The sequence below is a fragment of the Columba livia genome, chromosome 1 (assembly GCF_036013475.1).
Source record: "Columba livia isolate bColLiv1 breed racing homer chromosome 1, bColLiv1.pat.W.v2, whole genome shotgun sequence".
NCBI lineage: Eukaryota > Metazoa > Chordata > Aves > Columbiformes > Columbidae > Columba > Columba livia.
This window is the reverse complement of record NC_088602.1, coordinates 122,576,376-122,597,373: the sequence shown is the minus strand read 5'-3', so window position 1 is coordinate 122,597,373 and position 20,998 is coordinate 122,576,376. Positions and strand designations below refer to the sequence as shown.

Genomic DNA, 20,998 nt, shown 5'->3' with positions numbered 1-20,998 from the left:
TACCTTAATTCTTTTCTAATTAGCTCTAAATAGCTTCCTCCCCACTCTTATTTCTTAAGCCTGCCATTACCCTAAAGTGAATCCAATAGCTAGAATACCCATGCTTATATTTACTGAAGTGTTTTATATACAGCCAAACCCTGAACAGATTCTAAACCAACTCCATATCGAATGAACTGACACCCCTTGCGAGAGCATCCAGGCCCATGCTCAGTCTGCACTTTAGAACCTAGTACAAGATGTATTTGTTGATTTAACAAAGCTTAGCTCATGTCATTAAACTGAAATTGCATGGGGAAAAAAAGCAGGGAGGTGCAGATAACCTCATATTGTGGAAAAAGGAAAGAACTTGGTTACGAATGAAGTAACTGATCCCTCCTTTAAGAGGGAGCTACTGCGGTATGACATGAGAACAGGCCGCAGGGACCAGGCACAGCTCCTGTGGCAGCACAAGCTGCTGCAAGCTGCAGAATCACGAGTGATCGGCAAGGGGCTGAGTGGGAGATTCTAAATTATTGTTGCTCCTTGAAGGCACTAAGGCTTCTTCATGTAGCGTAATGACGGTACTTTCCAGCAGACCTATTGGAGCCCACTATCTAAATGCTGTATCTCTTTGTGTGGTTGGAGATCAATGCCAAACCGCCTACAAACAAGGAAAATGCAACACCAAAACACAACCTGGTCCTGTCAGAAGAAAAACTGAGGTGAAATAGAAGGAACATTACACAGTGGTGTTTTGGGGGGTGGACTGGGGTTTTTTGGTTGGTGTGTTAGGGTTTGGTTTGGGTTTTTTGTTGGTGGTGGTGGGGTTTTTTGTTTGTCTGTGGATTTTGTTGTTGGGCTTTTTGTTTGTTTGTTTTGTTGGAGTTTTTTGTTTGTTTTGTTTTTCTCCCCTCACTTGTATTCAGTAAAGAACCAGCAGACACAACAAAGTGGACTGAATCAAATGAAGAAAGTTTCTACTAATAGCAGTCCTGGGGTATTTAAGATTACCCAAATTTTACTGCATGTTTCTTGAGCCTCTTCCTGAAAAGAGTATTCGATGTACCTAGAACTGTGCTAGTCATGGTGTTTGAATTGCGTTAATTTCTCTTAGTTCTTTAAATACTTCCTATCTCTCAGAACGTAGCTGAGGTCTGATTTTTATGTAGCAAGGAAGTTACTGATTTACTGCTGATAGTTGAAATTAGTGCCATCTAGCGACATCTTTTTCTGCCACATAGCAGAATGATATTTCATCTTGAACTAAATGCATATACTTCTCCCTCTTCTAGTTAAGCAGTTTTAGATTAGGACTCTCATTGCTCTCTTTGGTAATTAGTTATTTTATATTTACTTTGTATTTACTATTGTTTGAAATATGCTTTTAAAGCAAAGCTAGAATATTTTAGTGTCCTAAATTTAGGGGCTGATTTTCTCAAAAAGTTAGAATATAAGTTACCATTTGGAAATCTAAAAGATCTCACTCATAACTCAATAATATTAAAAAAAAAAATTTAAAAAAAGAAAACTCCCAGGAATGTCTCAAGGAGTTAGTCTTAACAAGAAAACATGAAAATTCAGATTCTTTGCCATCTTCCAGCATATTCAGCATATTCTCAAAATGCACCCACCAAAAAACCCCACAATCCTACTCTCTAGCAGAAAGGAGATAAAGGAAATAAGGAAGTGTCAGCAGTGATTGTAGAAGTCACATATGCCAAAGCCTTTTTAAGAAAAGGGCCCCAAAAACATGGATGGGTATTCAAGATATTTACTACTGAAAATGCGAAGTAAAGAATCCTCACAAGCCACATACAGTCTGCGGTACAGGAAACACAAGCTCCTTCCTGCCACTCTGACCCACCTCACCTCTCCCAAAAGGCTAACGTATGACAGTACCTGTCTTACAGTTCAGAATGCCTCCACAGAGCTACCAACAAGGAATTATCCACCCAGAAAGCCAATCTCAGAACACTGTAGAGAACAGACCAAACCTTGTTTTATCAAAAAGCTTCATCTGGCAGAAGAAGACTCAGCCCCAAACAGTTCTTCTAATGAGAATACAGAGATTAAGGACCAACTAATGATATTAGATTGCTAGTAGAAACTTTGGGTAACTCAACATTAACACAAGCAGAAATGACACTGCCAGGGAACACATCCCTTAAGGACCAATTTTACTGTCTGAACCAGTTGTGGATTCAGCCGCTAGATGTCTTCAGTACACAGAAATGCAACCTGCGGTACCCGTATTTTGTCTCAAGTGGAAGCATGCTATGTGTGCAGTTACACTCACACTTTTATTTCACAAATATTTTCCACTTAGGCTGGATTGTAATTTTTGTAAGGCTATTTCAGTTCCTCACAAACATCAGTATGATTCTCTTGATCATCAAGTACTTAGCTAGACACTTCCAACCACAAAATTTTGGAAAGCTGTTATATTATTACTATTTTCTCCAAAATATTACTTGGAAAAACTCTTGATAATTTAGACTTTTGTTAGAGCAGAATATGCATATATTTTGTCTAGAAAGCTTGAAATATTTAGAATAGAATAGTTCAGTTGGAAGGCACCTACAACAACTACAAGTGAGTACATGTTATTAAGGGCATTGTCCAAATGCCTCTTAATTGCTGACAGGTTTGGGGCATCAACCACTTCTCTAGGAAGCCTGTTTCACTGTTTGATCACCCTCTGGCTAAATAAATGCTTCTTAATGTAATTTAAACCTCCCCATTTTAACACAGGATTTAATAACTGCACTACTTTCTTCCTTGGTTTCTATTTGTGGTTGTTGTATTTGCATTATAAGCAGAAGTGATAATTACTATCTAAAAAGTTCCTGTTCAACCTTAGTTTGGTTCTGACTTTATGAAGAAGCTCTAAAATGACAGAATTTTGGGGGAAGGTTCAGTTAAACAGTTCAGTGGTTTAGAAATATTTAGGGGCAAAAGGTGTGGGGGACATCCTGAAAAAGGACCCATAAAATCGAAACTGAAATTTCACAGTCTTATCTTATGAGAGTGCCAAGAACTGGAAGTAGAAGCAATCATCTCTTATAGTGCAGATTATTGTAAACTAATCTAAATGCAAATTAAGAATATTCAGATGTGTCTCTGACACCTACGAACTTGTGAATAGGACTGCACAAGTTTAAAATCCTGTTGTGCATCCCTTCTCCCTGTATCACTGCTTTTAAAATCAAAACCACAACTGCAGGAGCATCTTTAAAAAAAAAAAGAAATCTGCAGCTGTGTTCATTACACTCTAAGGGGAGCCAGAGGTGGGTGAAAGATGTTTTGCCTTGGATCGCAGAAGAGTTCTGAGATTATATGAAATGAACAAGCAGTTCACGTTTCAACCACACACACACACACACAAAAAGAGACAACTGTCAGATTTTTGCAGATGTGTTGCTTCCCCGCCCCTTTCTGCACTGCAGAAGAACTAGAAAAGGGAATCAGCTCTGTCATACACCCCAGGTAAACCTAACAGGATGCAAGAGGCCATTTGAACTGCACTTTTTAAACCCGCCAGGACCTCTTCTCTCTACCATGCCCAGAGAATGAAGGCTCTTCCAGTCATGCTGATAAAAAGGATATTACTGTACATACTTCTAGCAATGCTGGCTCAGAGCAACTATCAAGTTTACGGTAAGATGCAGTCTTACAATTTAACCTGTCTGTAGTTATTAAACATTGCAGAAGGAGAATAGGAACCAAAGCAGTGCTTAGTGTACTTTGGAGATAATCTGTGTCTGATTTTATTACCACATCAGAGACTCCTATTTTGATTGAAGAGGAAGGTGACAATAATTGAGAAATATTCAGTAACTGTCTAGATCAGAACTCTAGCACTTGGGGACGAAATACATCTGGCTTTGTGGCCAAAGGCTCTGCTTTTAGGGGGTTTGGCATCATTCAAGCTTCTGCTTGAAATCTGTGAATCCTACTAACTCTGAACTAAATCCCATTTGCAATTAAGTTATCCTTACTGGGTAAGTGTACCTTAAATTATTGGTTTAACTCCACCTAACTTTCATCCTGATTTCAACTTTGCATCTCCGCAATTTTTAAATAGAGAGATTCTCCTAATTTGGACTGATGTGAGGACTACACTGTGCTCAGTATGTTTCTAGTATTATTTTTATTTTATTTTGCTTAATGAGATTATTTTGTTTCGAGTTCTTCCTTGCTAGTATCATACAGGAGTCGTAAGTGCTGGTTTTGAAAGGAAGAGAGTGATACAGAAAGGATAATATCTGCTGCAACGGATGCGCTCAGCTGCTGTTGGTACATTTCAGACGTATTAACTGATAAATTGATCAAAACAACCTTTTTTATAAGGCACTGACAAAATTACAGAAACGAATTGGCTATGTGAAGCTTAAGTCGAAATGTATGAGTAAAGTCTGCAAATTTATTGCATCTTTTGACACATTTGTTTTTATGAATAAAACACATTCTTAATACAGGTAAGGTTAAGCAAGCATTCAGAGTATCTGTCTGGGAAGGGAAACTCAAATATTTAGCTTAAGAGACACGAATTACCATATCAGTTAGAGGTATCTATTTCCTAATTGGGGTGTGGTCTGAGCTCGAGGAGTCTACTGAGCTGCTTTACATTTGATTTTCAAATGAATAAATTAGCTTACTTCTTAAGGAGATGTATCTAGAGCTGATAACCTCCTTCATGCCTCAAAAAGAAACACCTTCTTGTCCTTTAAGAGTTAACTACTGTTTCTGTTCACTTCATTAAGTCTGTGTATGTTACTAGTTCCTCACACTATCACCTCTCTGCATCATCCAGCATAGTTCATCAATGCATGGACAAATCCTCCATACTCATCTGCCAGGCTCCTATACACTCTTTTTAAAACAGAATGTAATTTCTGTCATGTTGCTTATCGCATGAATCTTGTTTACACATGTTTTATTTTACTAGGTTTTATTCTTTGATCTACATCTCAGAGCAGGTCCTCTGAGAACAATACTATTTCCTTCTATACATCTATATTACTACAAATACCAGAATCAAGTTTATAGGAGCATTACAGAGCAAAAAGTTTTGCAAGTCAGTCTCTACACAGCCATGATGTAATTATTTTTTTAATGTATTTACATTTTAGCTGTAAGTTTTCCAAGCTTGTTTGGTTTTTATTTTGTTTAGAAGTAAGCTGAAAATTGAAGCCAGCCTCTTTAAGCTTTGTATGTTGCAAGTCTATCCAAAATTTCCCTTGCTCCCAACAGAAACTAAGTTGACCACACAGATTTCATATTCAAAGTCAAAAACCTGTGATATTTTTTTTTTTTAAATTAGGGAAGGAGAAGTGACCTTGTTTCTGATAAGTCACAAGCAGAAGGACCTTCTCCCTTCTCACTCCAGTAATTTTAGTCCAGCCAGACCTTGTCTCCTCTATAGCACCAAAAAACAGGTTGTTCCCATCCAGTCTCCTGAAGAGTGGTTGTTTGATGTCTGGACAGCAGACATAAACCAAAACAGGTGTTTCATCCCAACAAAAATAAAACCCAGCAAACCTCCCCTTGCTCCAGGAAGGCCCAGCCAGTAACTAAGTACGTGCACACATGCCCACTAACGGTGGTCACGGTTCTCGGTGTTAGACCTGCTTGTGGGATAGCCTGCATGTGCTGGCACTCAGCAAAGCAGAAGTGTTCCACCTTCAAGCTTCAGTGATCAGAATGTTTCAGTCATCAGCATGCAGTTCTCTGTCAGCTTTACAAATGCTACCATTGCCAGGAAAAACAAACAAAACACCAAAAAAACCCACCAAAACCACAAACAAAAACAGAAGAACAGTAAGAAACCCAGAAAATCCTTCATTGTACACCAAATGAACAGAAAAAGTACATTACTGTATCTTTAAGATGGCATGAGAAAAATTAAGGGAAAAGGACTAAAATTATATTTCTATTAGCATAACGACTTTCTTTGAAAAATCCAAATTCTAATATAAATACATAAAATGAATAAACCAAAATATTGCATAATTCCAGGAAAAGCCTTCTCTGAAGCTAGGAGAAGTCTGAAAAAGGGCTATCCAGGTATCACTTAATATGTCTTCTGAAGTGCTTATCTTTCTAAATATACCTTACCTAAATTCCAGATGGGAGCATATTTTCCTTCACAGCCTGTTTCTTTGTTGTTAAAATTAACAAAGTCATGAAAATTTCAGTGTTAAATCTGAAACCCCAACAAATCAATGCACTTGGTGTAGTTTTTGTGCTATGGCCCTAGTCAGAAACTTCACAGAACACCAGACCCGAATTAAAACCATTACTAGCGCTTTGTCGTGTTCAGAGACAGATCCAAACACAGGACTCAAAACTAACTGTGGGCATTTAATTTTCATGAATAGTTGGCATTTCATACCTCAGCCATTTTCTGCCTCAGGGAATCATACATGACTTGTATTCTATCCCAACTCTTGTTCCTTTTTTTTTTTTTTAAGGGAGGAGAGACAGAAAAACAAAGTAAAGATAAATCCTTTTGAAAATAAATGCCTCAGAAATTTCAATTAATAAGTCCTGGTTTGCTGGATACCATTTATATGTCAAAAATTAGAAGGCTCAGTTTTAAAATTTGTAGCTATTATTTTTCTACAACTGGGTTGAGTTAGGTAAATGGAAAGCCATCTCCGTTAAACCTCTTTTGCTTGCATAACAGATCATGTCATGTCTATGTTTCGTAGAACATAAGAATGAGAAAAATAAGTTTTTTTATAAGAGAAACTATTGTTATGGGAATTTCCCTATTGTACAAGTTATGGAATACATGTTTTCATTTGAAATCTTTATCCTGGCAGTACACTATACAGAAGATTTTCCTTCCCTGTGAGCCTGGCTCACCACAGCCTGTTCAGAAACACACTCGAGCTATCTAAAAGAAAATGAGCTTTTAGTCAAACTGCATCTTACTGAGGAGTGTACGTTTGAAGCTGATATACAAAGGTTGTGTACGTTTAAAATTCTTTTACTCTCTTGAAAACTGCGCGTTCAGATTTTCATCCATATATGTCATGCTGAAAACCTAAGAGCTCATAACAGTGTTAAAGAAATAAAGGGTAATTCAACTTATTCTGGAAAGCACATATAGAATAGAATTGGCAGATGGTGTCTCCACCTTTGACTTCTCATAAGCCACAGGAGGCAGCAGACAGAAAAGAGCTAAGACACACAGTCACAGGAAAAGTACGCCAAGCCGTGTCTGTGCTCATTCATTAAGTGAAGTTTATTTCACATTTTTCTTTCTAATGACAACCAATGAACAGAAAAGGTTCTTGCTCATTATCAGGCATGTTGATTTTTTTCCCCTGTTCAAAAAAAATAAATCCCTCATTCTCTAGGATATTACGGTTTATATTATTATTTAATCCCAATTCTTCACTGATACCTATTCCTGCCAAATGGCCTTTACAAGAAACCTGTGAAAGATATTTTAAAAGTTTGCCTTAAATATTTTATACTATATTAGAAGTCCCAAGTTTTGGGGTTTTTTTGTGTGTTTTTTGTTTGTTTTGTTTTGTTTATTTGTTTTTGTTTGTTTGTTTTTGTTTGTTTGGTTTTGTTTGTTTGTTTTGGGTTTTTTTTAAGATTTTATCCACTGTTTTTTATCCACTTAAAGTTTCTTGCCAAGTGAGGTCTGGTTTGAGAGACAGCAAAGGTTAATTAGAGATTTCAGGGCATGTTCATTATGAATTCCCACACTTAATTACTAGAGGAAAAGGGCTAGATTATAGGAAAAGGTTTTCTCTAGCTCAGAATTGTAAGTTTTGAAGTGCAAAATAATTCAAATTAAGAATTTTCCAATGCCTGAGAAAAATGTCTAACTCTTATTCACTCATCTTTTATTGTTCTCGAAGGTCTCCCAATCAAGGGCTAATAACACTTACCAAGGAATAGGTTTCTTCCTAGCAAAAGGTTGAAAACCTGAAGCCCAAGTCATTCAGCCATCAGTCATTAACAAGACACAGAAACACACGAGCAGTTGTGATTATTTTTCATGCTCAAATCATTGTCTTGTAACTTCTTTTAAAAATATATATATAATTAAGGGCCACCTAAAGTCCCATTGCTTTAGCCTCTGAAAGGAAGATCCTTTTGCAGGCTCTGAGGACAGTCTACAAATTCTCATATGCACTGAAAGGCAACCAGCAGCTTGTATGGATCCCAGTTAGGAAGTTCAAAGATTACTCTATTTGACTGACAGAAGAAAAATAAAACAAAACAAAACAATCAACAACAAACAAACAAATAAAATGCCCACTGAATAAAATAGTGATGTTTACCTGGCACCCACAGGCTTCTTTCAAGGGATCCACAGATGATAACTAAGAAAATTAAATCAGTTTTCAGTAAGCTAAATTTCTTCCACCAGGTTTATAGCTACTTTGGAAGAAGGGAAAAAAAAGGGTACTATGAACTAGAGGAAATTGAGAACCAAGTGGAACCAAATAGTCTCAACCTCCACATATTTTAAGGGAAGAGAGGAAGAGGGTTTGTGCACTAGGGTTAACTGACAGCAGGCTGCCAAACACTTTCACCTGCACCAGCAGCTGGTGATGAAGGCCAAGAGGTGTGTGGACACTGGTGTCACACAAATATCTACCTGGAAGTACCTCTGAGGATCAATGGGACAGGAGGGCTCTGCTGCTCAGAAATCGTGGGCAGGCAATGACCTATTGGGCTGGGTGGCAAGGGCAGTATGAGTTTTACCACATGCAGTTCCCAAAGCTCAGTGGTACGTTCCATAGGTAACCCCTTGGAGAAAGCAAGGATGTTGGAGTCAGGATCATCCAATGTGATGGATGGACTATATTTGAATTATACTAGTAAGTGAATAATCATCACCAAAAGTGAATGATCACTACCAGAACATGAAGGAGCAAAACTGTGGCATGTGTTGGCATAGGCACTTGGGAAAAAAGGAGAAACACTATTCAAGCTCACCTGACTGAGAGATGTACTAGCACATTTTAGTTGAACACCTCTTTAAAAGGTACTGTATGAGCAAAAAGTAATAGAAGTAATACCAATGCCAGTGGAACTGAAACAAACAAACAAACAAATAAAAACCAAGCCAAACAAAACCTCCAAACACCAGCCAACCAAAAAATCCCACAACAAACCTCAAACCAAACCAGCCAACCAACCAACAACAACAACAAACCAAAAAACAAATTGTAATCAAGTAAATGCTTCACAAGCAGTGGAATAGCTTCTTATGACTTAGTTGAATGTTCATCTGAATTAATAAGGATTAGTAACCCTGTCCCAGGTGGATACTGTTGGATGCACAAAATTTGCTCAATGCTGATCAGGTGATTTTTCCAAAAGTGACAGTGGGCAGTCATTTATACTCTGCTGTAAAAGCACTGGGTGATTCAAAATCAAGGAAAACATGACTCCCTGCATTGGAAAAAGATAGGATTGAAAAAGGTGCAACAATTTCTGTTCCTCTGCCTGGTTAATAATCTGAATGAGAGAGTGCCACTGAAGTCTGTTTTAAAACTTCAAGAGAAATTGGACTTCTGGAATATTGTGGTTTGTTTTGCTTTGGGTTTTTCTGGTTTAGTTGTGTTTTGTTTTTCCCAAAGGAGAATTTTGGAAAAGACAAAACTGTATGATAAAATAATTAGATGAAGGACATCAGAAAGTATCTGTCCTGCAGAGACCTGCACATGCTTCATGAAATACCTGTTACATACGATTATATCAGAAGGAAGGCTACTATCAGGGCACAATCCAAGCTTTATGGATACTTCCTCAAGTGTTATCTTCCATGGCAATGACTCCTCAAACAACTGAAACCTTTACTTTCTAATTTGAATTTTTAGTTTCTATTTTCACACTCCTGATAACCATGCGCCGCTACTGTGGTATGACCAAAATAGATATGACCCACTTATCTGAAACCAAATCATGCTTTCTTTTTATCGGGGTGGAAGAGTCTAAGTGAAAGATAAGTCATCCGTCTTCAAAATTAAAATATGTCTTTCAATAATAAAATATGTCCTGTTCAGGGGAGCAGAAAAGGGACGGGGTGACTGGGCAGGGTGTGCTGTCTTAGCAGCTAAATACTACCTGTGAACAGGGCCAGGCTCTACATGCTAAAGCTGTTGCTATTGCAATACATCTACCACATAATATAGCTTGAAATAAAAATAAAAATAAATAAATAAATAAATAAATAATGTATATTTACTCTATCAAATAATACATTTTATTATTTTATTCACATTAAATATCTTACAATAAGTTAAATGTTATATTAAATATATTGCTATTGCTGCCACATCCAGACGGATGATCCCTGGGAGGATGTCTCTTCCTGTACACCACACATTTATTTATAATCAGGAGCTATTATTGAGGCAATGTTGTGGCAGAAAGTAAATCATGAGCATATCTCATGTATCAGTGGAGACCATGTAAGAAGTACCATAGTGCCTAAGACCAGTGCTCTGTCTCCGGCAGCAGCAAGAAGAAAGGCTGCTCAGGGGGAGCACATGAGCATGGCCACTTTCTGTGGTCCACTCCCCTCCTGTCCCCCCAGCAGTGAAACAGTTGCACTGGGGATATCGGCATGTACATCTTTCCAAAGTCCTTTCAGAATCCATTTATGGACATGATGTCCACAAACTTGTCTACATGCTTACATACACTGACAGGTTAAAAGGTAAATTCAGCTATACCCTGTTTCTCTGAAAATAAGTCAGGGTCTTACATTAATATTTGCTCCAAAAGATGCTTACTTTTTTACATGTATAGCTGCTTGGACACTATTTAAACTGACTTATTTTTTTTGACAGTAACTAGGGCTTATTTTTTGAGTGGGGCTTATATTCTGAGCATCCTCAAAAATCCTGAAAAATCATGCTACAGCTTATTTTCAGGGTACATCTTATTTTTGGGGAAACAGGGTATTATCCTGACAGATGTCTATGCAGGATAGTCCTCAGGGTTGCCAGTGATTCAAACTCTGCAAGCTTCTACAGAAACCAGTTACAGTATTACTGTTTTCACAGTTAGGCAGTTTTCCAAACCATGTAATTAACCTTTCCTACTTCACTTTTAGCCCATTATTTCCCCCTATACCTAACAGAAACATGAAAAAAACAGACTATTTCATTTATTCTTCCTTTATGTCTTTGCATAGTTTTATGATGTTCTTTCTTCTAATTGTTGTTTGTTTATTTGTTTGGTTGGTTGGTTTTTTAAGTGAAACAACCCCAAGATTTCAAGCTTTCCTTCATGGTCTTCTTATCATGTTCATGGTATTTGCTGGCCTCTTTCCAACTTGGAAATACTCCAAGCATTGCTCCCCTTCTTTCTTAAAGGGCAGTGCAAAAGACTAGACAAGACCTAGGTGCACTTACGAGTCCTTACCAGAACACAAAGGCTGTTGTATATCCTCTGTATGTCTTCTCAAACCGAGCCTGCCTTTTTACAAATAATTTCAGTAATTTATCTGGTAGATCTAATTGACTGCTGGTAAACTATTGACAGCTTCCTCCGTCCACTAACTAGTGAACTAATATTTTCTTAGTTTCTCTGTTGCACATAGCAGAGATATATCAGAGGTGACAATTTCTTGCAGTGCCTACAAATATCAGCCTTACAGTGAACAGCCTCTTCTTCATTATGAAGCAAGATCAGGCACGCTTGATAGGGCAAAATGAGAACAATATTAAAGATTTAGGTTTAGAGGCAGATTAGTGCCTTCTCATTTTCAGACGTCCATTCTCAGTCACCTTAAAGAGAGTAAACTGAAAAATCAACAGCAGCAAAGCATTAGCTCTGCTATAATGAAGGCTGTGAACACACTTATGCTCCAAACTCAGTATTACTGAGTGCTCTACAATTAATTTATGGTGTGGACTAGTCTGAGATCTGTAGAGAAAAGGCTTGCAAACTAAAGGTCATAAATGAACACTTAATCTGGCCATCCCAAGCTCTTGAATACACTATCCAGGTGTTCACAAGGACTGCTAAATCTTGTGCATAAGAAACCCTGGCTGAGGGCGGAGATGAGGTGTTCAACATCACGGTTACGTGCACTGGCTGCCTGGGGGCCCAGAGCCTCCGTCCCTTGAAACAGCACCAGCTGCTGACAGACAGACAGACCCCTCTGCTCCCCACACTGCTCTTTCCTCCGCTTCCACAAATTTACAAGAATTGTGAAGTAGACAATAATCTGAAGTAAAGCTAAAAGTAAGAGAAAAGAGTGTGAGAAAGACAGCACAGGAAAACTTGCAATATATATTTTATGTGTTTCCTTTCTAAACTATTACATCTGTAACTTGACTGAGATATAGAAAAAGGTAAAATTTCATATCGGTGGAAGAAAGTGCATTTTAACAATCCTTCTAAAAATGAAAGAACCAATAGTCTAGACATTATCTGCTATCACTGCCTCATATAGAGACCAGATCTGCTGCAAGCAGACAGGGGAAGTCTTGAGTAATGAGAGAGAAGAAACTGTGATCAGTGTCATGGAGAGTATATAGCAGACCCTGACCACCATGATTTCTGTTATATTTTTTCTTCTCCTCCAGGATTTGATGCCACTGATTGTCCAGCTGAAATTCAAGTTAAAAGACAGTCCCAGTACAAAGTTTATATTGGGAACTCTTTGATTATAGACTGTCCAGTTCATTACTGCAAGAAAAAGCCAGTCATGCAGTGGTGCAAGTTGGAGGAGGCTACATGTATCCTGGTGAAGGAGGGCAAAGCAGAATGGAAGTCCAAGATGTTTACTCTGGAGTTTCTCTCAGTTCATCAGAATGATAGTGGGCTGTATCGTTGTCGAGCAATAGAGGACAACTTGCACAGTGAGAGCCATGCAATAACTGTTATTGTTGAAGGTGAGACTCCTATATTATGAAATAAGTCTTTTAAAGAAAAGGATGCCACATACAGAAAAGCTCATGCATGCTGGATGATGGCTTCTCCTAACATGCTTTACTGGTAGCGCAATTGTACCTTCTTCACGCTTCTCTCCTACCTCTTGGTAGGATAGAAACAAAAGGAAAGAATAAAACAAAACACCAAAAAAACCCCAGGAGGATGTGGAAGAGAAAAGCAAAGCTGCCAACAACCAACAGCCACTTGTGGACTATTTGATAGTAAAAAAATATCAAATGGAACAAAAAAAGATTGTGGAAGGACAGCCTGGTTATACATCAAATGGACTAGACGGGATGCAAATGGTCATGTAGTAGTGTGTGGGCACACAACAGTAAAGAGACAAAACAATTCAAGTGTCTTGTTGAGAATGACATCTCTTGCAACAAACAGAGAGAAAGTATAATTTTGTACCCCAAGAAGTTCAAGAGCAGGAAAGATTACAATAGCTTTAAATGATCTTAAGGGCAAGTGAGGCTTTCACATTAACTTAGGCAGTCAGGATGCCAAGTCTAAATTATGACTAGCCAGGTCTGCCCTCCTTAATGTTGTGCTGCAGGTAGAAAGTGATCCGTGTGGCTGCAGTGTCCTACCGACCCCAGGCAGCTGAGTAGTAAGATTTTTCTGTTGCCAATTCGTCTCCTGCTAAGTTAATTAACTTTAAGACCTTGTTTATTGCCACAGAAAATGCTGCAACAGGGGGAACAATATCAAAATGTATGGGTGTAATGTGCTAGCAGACACAGTATGTGCCCAGCTCATGATGCAAGTTTCCTTTTAAATACATTCTGCCAATCTATTTATTTTAATGCCAAAGAGGCCTGAAAGAGAGAATTACTCTGTTGACAGTGGGAGACCAACACGTCATTCCCTCTCCTTCCAAAATGTCCTGTCTTCTGCTTGTTGCATTTTGTTCCCTCTTCCATCAGCAGATTGAAGAGGAGCTTTGTGAAGACTTCAGTATGTGATACAGAGAGAACACAACTGCAGTGCAAAATGTCAGGTTGCTGTTTCACTTCCCTGTCTTGTTTTTATCTTTCAGAAAAGCCTGCAAACATTATCACAATTTCACCAGAAAGTAAGTCGTAATTCTTATTTCTTCTTTAAGAGAAAGGAACTAATCTGTATTGCTACAAATTTCTGGTTAGTGTTTTGAGCAGTCAGGACAAATTTAATCTCATTGCTGAACTACAATTGCTTTCTTTCCATTTGAACAAAATACAGTCTCTCAAAGGCCATGGTTTTTGAGGCTAGGACTGTCCAGCATCCAGCATAAAAGGGACAAAGCCAATCAAAATACCTCCTCGTGGTATACTCTACACTTCTGACGTGCTCTTTCATATCCAAGTGATATATGTCTTATACGTACAAAGTGTTAGGAATCATGTTATACCATCACTTTAGCATTGCCTGAGGTATGATTTTTACTCACAGTTGTTTATTGTTCACAATTACAATTGCAAAAGTATATTGGAAGTTCAGAGCGGGGCTCTAATTCTGAGCATTTATTCCTTCTGCCAGCCTTCTGCCATGCATCATACGTAAACTATACTCTCATACTTCTAGAATGTCCATGGAGATAAGGTTGTCTCATAACATACTGTGCCAAATTACAGAATGTTTAGGCACATTAAGAAGCCAGTTGCATCAGAAAGACCTAATCTTAAAGCCAGTCAAATATTTCTCTATGCTAATACATGTTACTGCAATTTTAGATACCACTGGCATTTCAGAAGAGTTCCAAGAAGCTGGAAACTACAAGATGTGGCACATTATTTGTGCTTCAGCAGCTGTGGGTCTATGTTGTCCATTCATCATCATATGCATGTTCTGGTGTCTAAGGAGGTACCATGGTGAGCAGTTTTACCATCTAACCTCTGCCTACTGTGCATTTGATTCTGCTCCTTTTCACAGCTTCATGACAGTTGCGTTCAAAGCTCTATGTAAATCCCCTAATAATTACCGCAACTGGTTGCTGAGGCGTCCTTGTTGAGTGTGTCAGTTAGGAGACTGAATCTTTAAGAATTTAATTTGCCCCATGTATTGCTCCCTTCCAGAAACAGAAGGATAGAAGTAAAGTAAAAACAAATAAAAAATTCAGACTTTATAATAGCTGGATATTTTTCTCCTGTTTTGCAAATAATCAAACTAGAAATAAACAGGAGTTTTAGCCTTGCAAATGCAGTCAAGCCCTATCAAGTTACATTTTATATTCCTAGTTTTCCCTCTAAATTATCAAATAATTACAGTACTAATCTCTCCTGCTTTGCATCAACTCTTACACAGCTGCTATGTCCTAAATCAAGAGTGGCACTTGGAGTCGCCCATATCTTAATCTAAGTGATCTTGCATTTGTCTATTACAATCCTATGGATTTCTTTTAATTTAAAAAAAATGCATTATTTCATCTTCCAATAAAATTGAACATGTTTGCTCAAAAGATGTGTTTAGGATTTTCCATGCCTTTTTCTCCCCACTCAGTTCACTGAACACAGATAAAACTGGCCACAAGTACAGTAGAAACTTTTTTGCTCCTATTCAGAGGAGCTCTGCGGAACACAGAACCTCATGCTATAAATATGTCATTCTCTGATGGTTAGCTTTTGTCAGAATAGCCATACCCAAATCTAGTTTAGAAATAGATTTTCATTCTTTGAAGTCCACTCAACAAGGCAAGGACTCCTGTATTAATTAATACTCCCTCCATAAGCAGAAAGGCATCTTCTCAATGCTGATTTATTGAACCTTTCTTTTTTCCCAGCAAAGAAAAAAAGAACTCCAGTAACTCAACAGAGACAAGTGAGCCTGGTATGTTTAAATTTTTCCGTCATCAAAACCTGACCATGTCCTGCATAACCACGCACTGAGAACAAGTCTTTGTGTAGTACAAAATATGGCATAGGATCAGAGACAGATTTAGTGACCATCTTAGTGCCTGGACCAGGGTTGACTGGTGTGAGTTATCATCATGGCTGAGCTGAGGAAAGGAACTAAGGCTCTTAGCCACTAAGGTAATTTAGGTATTTAAATTCCTGTTAAAACATTAATTTGCAAGTATCATTGCAGTAAGAGTTTAGTCACCTAAAGCACCTCTGTTGATTTGGTTCAGACTATCTGTGTAAGTCAAAAAATGACGCACATAGCAAGGAAAATGATTGAAAAGATAGACTTTCATATGCAGCTAGCATGAATTCACACAGGTCTTGCAGACAGTTCCAGAGAAATTAGGTGAGCAGAAAGCAGAAGGCAAAAGAGGTGACTGGAACTGACAGCTGTCAATCACAGGGGTAGTGTTGGCAGGTATCAAAGGGCACCAAACAGGTTGCAGAGCTCTCAAAGGGCGACTTGGGGGAAAGAAAATTAAAAGCGGTATATTCTAAGTGGCTAGAAAAGTGGATGTCAAAAGAGGACTTCATTAGGGAGAGATGAATTTATAGAGGAATTTGCAGATTTTGGAGAAGGAGAAAGATTTATCTCGAAAAAATAAGACAAAGAGGATAAGAAGCAAGTGATCAGGAAACAGAAGAACAGGGGCAATGAAGAAAAGCTTTTCTGGGGTTTGGAAGTAGAAATAAGGAAGATTTCATAAACTAAGGGAAGCCTTGAATGAGTGGCAGAGAAGAGCTCTCTCAAAGCAATATATCTGTTTTGCCTGACGTTGGCATCTTGCAAGAAAAGACATGAGAGCTTAGGAAGGGAAATGGAATGAGGTAGGACATATAAGAATGATTTCTAATTTTATTTCAACGATCAACATAAAACCTGGTGGCCAGGTAAATCCAGTTCAAAAGTGTTCAAAAGCACTTTTAAGGGGTTAAAGTAACTTGAACAAAATCCTACATCTCTTATTTAGCAGGAGAACAGGCAACAATCAGAAATGCACAGAGCTGTACCCTGTTCTGTTTTCTGCAGGTCAGAAGTCCAGCAGCTACTCCATCCCGTGCTGCTGGGACAACTGAAGCTTCAGAAGAAAGCTCCTCACTTTGCTATTGCTCCATGGCAAGCCCACTGCAGGCCTTGCACAGCAACACAATTTATGACAACTATGTCCCTCCCTGGAATGTTCAGAGGACATTGCCTGGTGCACCTCACAATGATCCTGTTATTCCTTCCATCCCAGTTTTACCTGAAAACCCAGATGTCCTCACATATGCTTCACTAAATCATTCTGCTTCTGCAGAAAGGTGCCAGAGAAGGGAACAAACTGTAGTAAATGAACTTACAGAATATGCCTCCATTAATGTAAATAAATAAATAAATGTGGCAAGGGCTTCTCCAGACAACCATTTTGCATGCACTCTCAGTTCTAGCTTCCCTCAAGGATGGTGTTTCTTTCTCTTTTGAGAAAACTTCCCTTTTGTTAAGAAGAACCTATGGAAGCTCCCCTGCAACATCAGAATTCAAAATACATCCTGTGTTGATGGGTGGGTATTTGCACTGTGTGTTTGTCTCTTAAATGGGGGAATAAGCAAACAAACAAACAAACAATGTGTTTTCTTATTTTTCCTTTTTTTTTTTTTTTTCAGGGTTCTGCTTCTACTCTGACTTTGATTTGGTTACAGTTTGAATATAGACAGAGGGGAGAAGGGGAAGGTTTTCCTAGGGTATACATGTAAAATGAATCAATGAGGAAGATGATACTGGGTCAGGTTAATTTCTCCCAAGTAAAAGCTAAGAGTGCCTGTGGGAGCATTTTTCTCAGAGTTTCTAAAAACATCCTTCTAAGTATTCAATTTTTCATTCCAGTTTATCTCTGTGCAAAGTTATGTGAGCACCATGAATGTCTAAAGCTATTATTAAGCAAAATCAGGTGAATGCTTGTGTATCTGTGTGTTTGTTTTTTGTGGAATGCAGGAAAGGCAGAGATGGTTGTTTTCTGTTGGCAAAGAATTCTCACAAATGTGTGAGAAAATACTGAAATATAGTGTACTGTGTTTTTCTCTCGGTGGGACGGTTGGTTAGTGAAGTTATTGCATACCGCTTTTGTCCATGATGATTCAATGGAAATAACAAATGATCAGCAGTGACTGACCCCAGTCAAAATAAAAATATTTTGTTCAAAAATAAATGTGTATAACAGTGTCATACTAAGTTATTTTCTGGTTTTGTTATTGCTTTGTATAATTTTTGTTTTGTTTTATTATGTAAATTATCAATCCAGTAAATAATTAATAATCTTCATTAAAAAAATAATAGAAAACTCTCTTCCAGAAAAATTCAGTTTGCTCTTTTTGTTTTAGTGGTCCAGTCCTTGTATAGCTAGAGACTAATTATTTCAGGTAAAGGACTGGGAAACTTGGAGGAAGTTAGGTATGAACAGACCCAGAAATAGACCTTTAGTAGCATTTATTGCTCAGCTGATCAAGGTATAATTGTTTTCATAGACTACAAGTAGCTTTCAGAATATGAAAAAGAAGGTTTCTCTGAAACAGATTCTACCTCAGTGATCTTAAACTAAAAAAAAAAAGGACAGACATTCAATGGAGAGCTTGCATGGATTTGAACAAAAGGCATGAAACTTCTTTAATTGCTTTTCATGATCTGGATACAGACATTGCAGGCAGAAGGGAAAGAGTAAAATGTACATCATTCCACAGAGCAAGTACATGTGAAACAATATGGTTCTCAAAGATGCTTTTCAACACTCTGTCCATACCATGGTACATGTAGTAAAGAGTCCAAAGACCCTCAGGAGGGAGAAGAGGGGTACTGGGGACAGGCAGGTTACCTGCTTGAGTTTCCAACCAGCCGTTCTGTACATTCATCTGGGCACGTGCAGCTTTCCCTCTGTCATCCCAGAGAGCTGAAAGAACCAGCAAGTCTGTTCAGAGCAGCCTCAGAATGACGACTGGCATCTGGGACCTAGAATGAGACCAAACACACATGCAAGAAGTATCGCACCATCAAGAGATACCCATACAGCAAAGCTGAACCTTGGCTTAGCAAGGTCCCCAGAGAGCCAGGTTTGCTTTGGAAGATGAGATTTTTGTAGATAAACAGGAAGTACCTCACCACCTTACCATCAAACATGCTAGTGTAGAAAGCAAAGCACAGGAGCCTGCAGTAGGTGCATTTTTTAAGTGAACAAATTGAAAGACTGTGCCTTTTGAAGCAGGGAAACAAAAGGCTCTGACTGAAACCATCTGCCTCTTAAGGTGCAGATAATCCATTCCGATAAAGTATAGCATCACTCAGTTTTCGCAGCCTTTTGAAAGAAAGGAAAAAACATCTTATTTCCACTGTCCACTGGCTGTAAAACTGCCAGTGAACAGAAGGACTGTATTATGTCACCTAAAGTGCTACATATTCATCTCAGTCACCTCTCAATAACATAATGTCACATTTGAGACATCACACCCAAAGATGGTTGTGTGTTAAGACCCAGTGGATGGCCTCCAGATTTCACAATGTAGCATCCTACTATAGAGACAGGACACTGGTGGGAGCAGAGCAGTCTCATGATTCACCCTGTGTGATCAGCACCCAACTGAAAGAAGCTAAGTCTGGCTTAAACCATGCAGTGAAACCACACAATCACAACAGTGCACTAAAGGAAACAAATAGGTTCAGGACCCATTCCACGGGAGATGTATAACACTCGTGTAGCCTCCCTAAGACATGGTCTGAGGGCCTCAAATCTGTCACATGATTTTCCTCTTCTTCCCTTTGCTATTTTTGCACCAAATATGTTGTACAGGTATAGTCACACAGGAAGCCCAAAGAACAGAAACAAAGCTATACAGCTCTCAGTTAAACCCACAAACCCACGTAGAAGGAAAATAGCAAAGTCTGTGGAGCTGAAGGTCTCTTAATGCCAGCAAAACAACATTATTGCTCTTCATTGCAATCTCTTCTTGCAAGAGAGTGACATGTAACTGGTTACTCCCTCCCAAGCAACCCACACAGCACACAAGCCTTTTAGAAGATTAGATGGGATGAGTGGGCTCTTAGACAGTAAAACACATCAGCCAACCTAGTTTCACTTGATCCTGTGATTTCCCCTCTTCTCTCCCCCCGAGTTGTGCTTCCTTATAGACATGAAAAAATTAGGATAGTGTAGGTTTTATTTATGTGACAACTCTTGGGCCTCCAATGTCTATCAGACAGGGCACTGCTTCTGGCAAACCAAAAACTTTTTCACGTTGTTAGACCAAGCAACAGCTTGCTGAGCCTTGCTTCTCCACCTGCATGTTTTGCAATACTTTCCACTGCATGCCTACAATAGCCTGACCCCTCTTTTAGCTTGTAAGGCTCACAGACAGTGAGGAGAGCATAGAAGCGAGTGCCACAGCTAAAAGTACATGAGAAAAGGAGATTGCACCTCCAAAAAAAAAGGTGTTGTCTTCCATTGCTAAGTTTCCTGCTGCTTTCCCCCTAAGGGAGTAGCCAGGGCTGTAAATTGCTGAGTGCCCTCAAAATGCAAAGAAATAGGATGTACAGACAGTGTCTGTTCCTCGATTCACCTGAGCCGCTCCACCTAAGTCCTGCTGTACCTGCATTACCTGCATTGTTAAAGCACTGGACTCAGGAGGAAAAAGGGGCAGCACAGACAGATGGAAACATAGGATAGTTTGGGACTCAGCAGCTAAGCTCCACACCAAAGCCTTGCTCCCTGCACCCCAGCCGTCCCTTGTGCTGCCAGCTTCGATCTTTCCAAAGTCCAGGCAAGTGGTACCATTCCCTGGGTTTCCCTACATCCCATATCCTCAGGAGGGGACAGAGGATGCAAGCCCAAAGCCAAGCCCTGGACCAGACCACAGCACCAGCCCGGGTGCACAGGCAGGCTGAGGGAAGAGGCAAACATCCATTTCCCTGACTGGGCTGTTCTCCATTATGCTCCTTGCACAGGGTTCCTCCTTCTGTGGTCTCCAAGGCCCTGCTTCCCTGTCCCATTTCATATCAACAAATGTCAGCCCAGGCAAATGGGAACCAGAGACAGGAACAGATACACAGACTGTTTGGCCAGGGAAGAGAGAGGAGCGGATTTTAGGGGGAGACAGAGAACAGGAGAGGGAAACCTGAAAGAGTACCCAGAGAAGAATCCCCAAGGAAGACCACCAGAGCCTGGAAGACAGCAGAGCTAGCCACA

The 20,998-nt window shown here is 39.1% G+C and overlaps 1 protein-coding gene and 1 long non-coding RNA gene across 3 annotated transcripts in view; one reads left to right on the top strand and one right to left on the bottom strand.

Moving 5' to 3' along the window:
• LOC135580544 (uncharacterized) overlaps positions 1–20,998 on the bottom strand; it is a 31,386-nt gene that overhangs the window by 1,094 nt on the left and 9,294 nt on the right. The window contains exon 3 of the long non-coding RNA XR_010475309.1: positions 18,638–18,771. This is a non-coding gene — a long non-coding RNA (uncharacterized LOC135580544). The remainder of the gene's footprint in view (positions 1–18,637; positions 18,772–20,998) is intronic.
• On the top strand, positions 3,393–17,977 carry BTLA (B and T lymphocyte associated). 2 transcript variants are annotated; one of them, XR_002413683.2, is made up of 7 exons: positions 3,393–3,639; positions 12,561–12,869; positions 13,952–13,987; positions 14,625–14,762; positions 15,671–15,717; positions 16,822–17,333; positions 17,436–17,977. XR_002413683.2 is itself a non-coding variant. In XM_005502599.3 (6 exons), exons 1-6 carry the CDS (start codon positions 3,552–3,554, stop codon positions 17,161–17,163), a joined length of 960 nt encoding a protein of 319 aa, XP_005502656.2. In that variant the 5' UTR covers positions 3,393–3,551; the 3' UTR covers positions 17,164–17,977. The 2 variants fall into 2 exon arrangements, 1 of the variants encoding a protein (XP_005502656.2); XM_005502599.3 differs by having other exon boundaries at positions 16,822–17,977.

What these genes read in the sequence shown, in the direction of transcription:
- BTLA (XM_005502599.3), top strand. Translation starts at nt 3,552, where the DNA reads ATGAAGGCTCTTCCAGTCATGCTGATAAAAAGGATATTACTGTACATA. An exon ending in TATCACAATTTCACCAGAAA is followed by an intron (nt 13,988 to 14,624) that starts GTAAGTCGTAAT and finishes CTGCAATTTTAG; the next exon opens with ATACCACTGGCATTTCAGAA. An exon ending in GTGTCTAAGGAGGTACCATG is followed by an intron (nt 14,763 to 15,670) that starts GTGAGCAGTTTT and finishes CTTTTTTCCCAG; the next exon opens with CAAAGAAAAAAAGAACTCCA.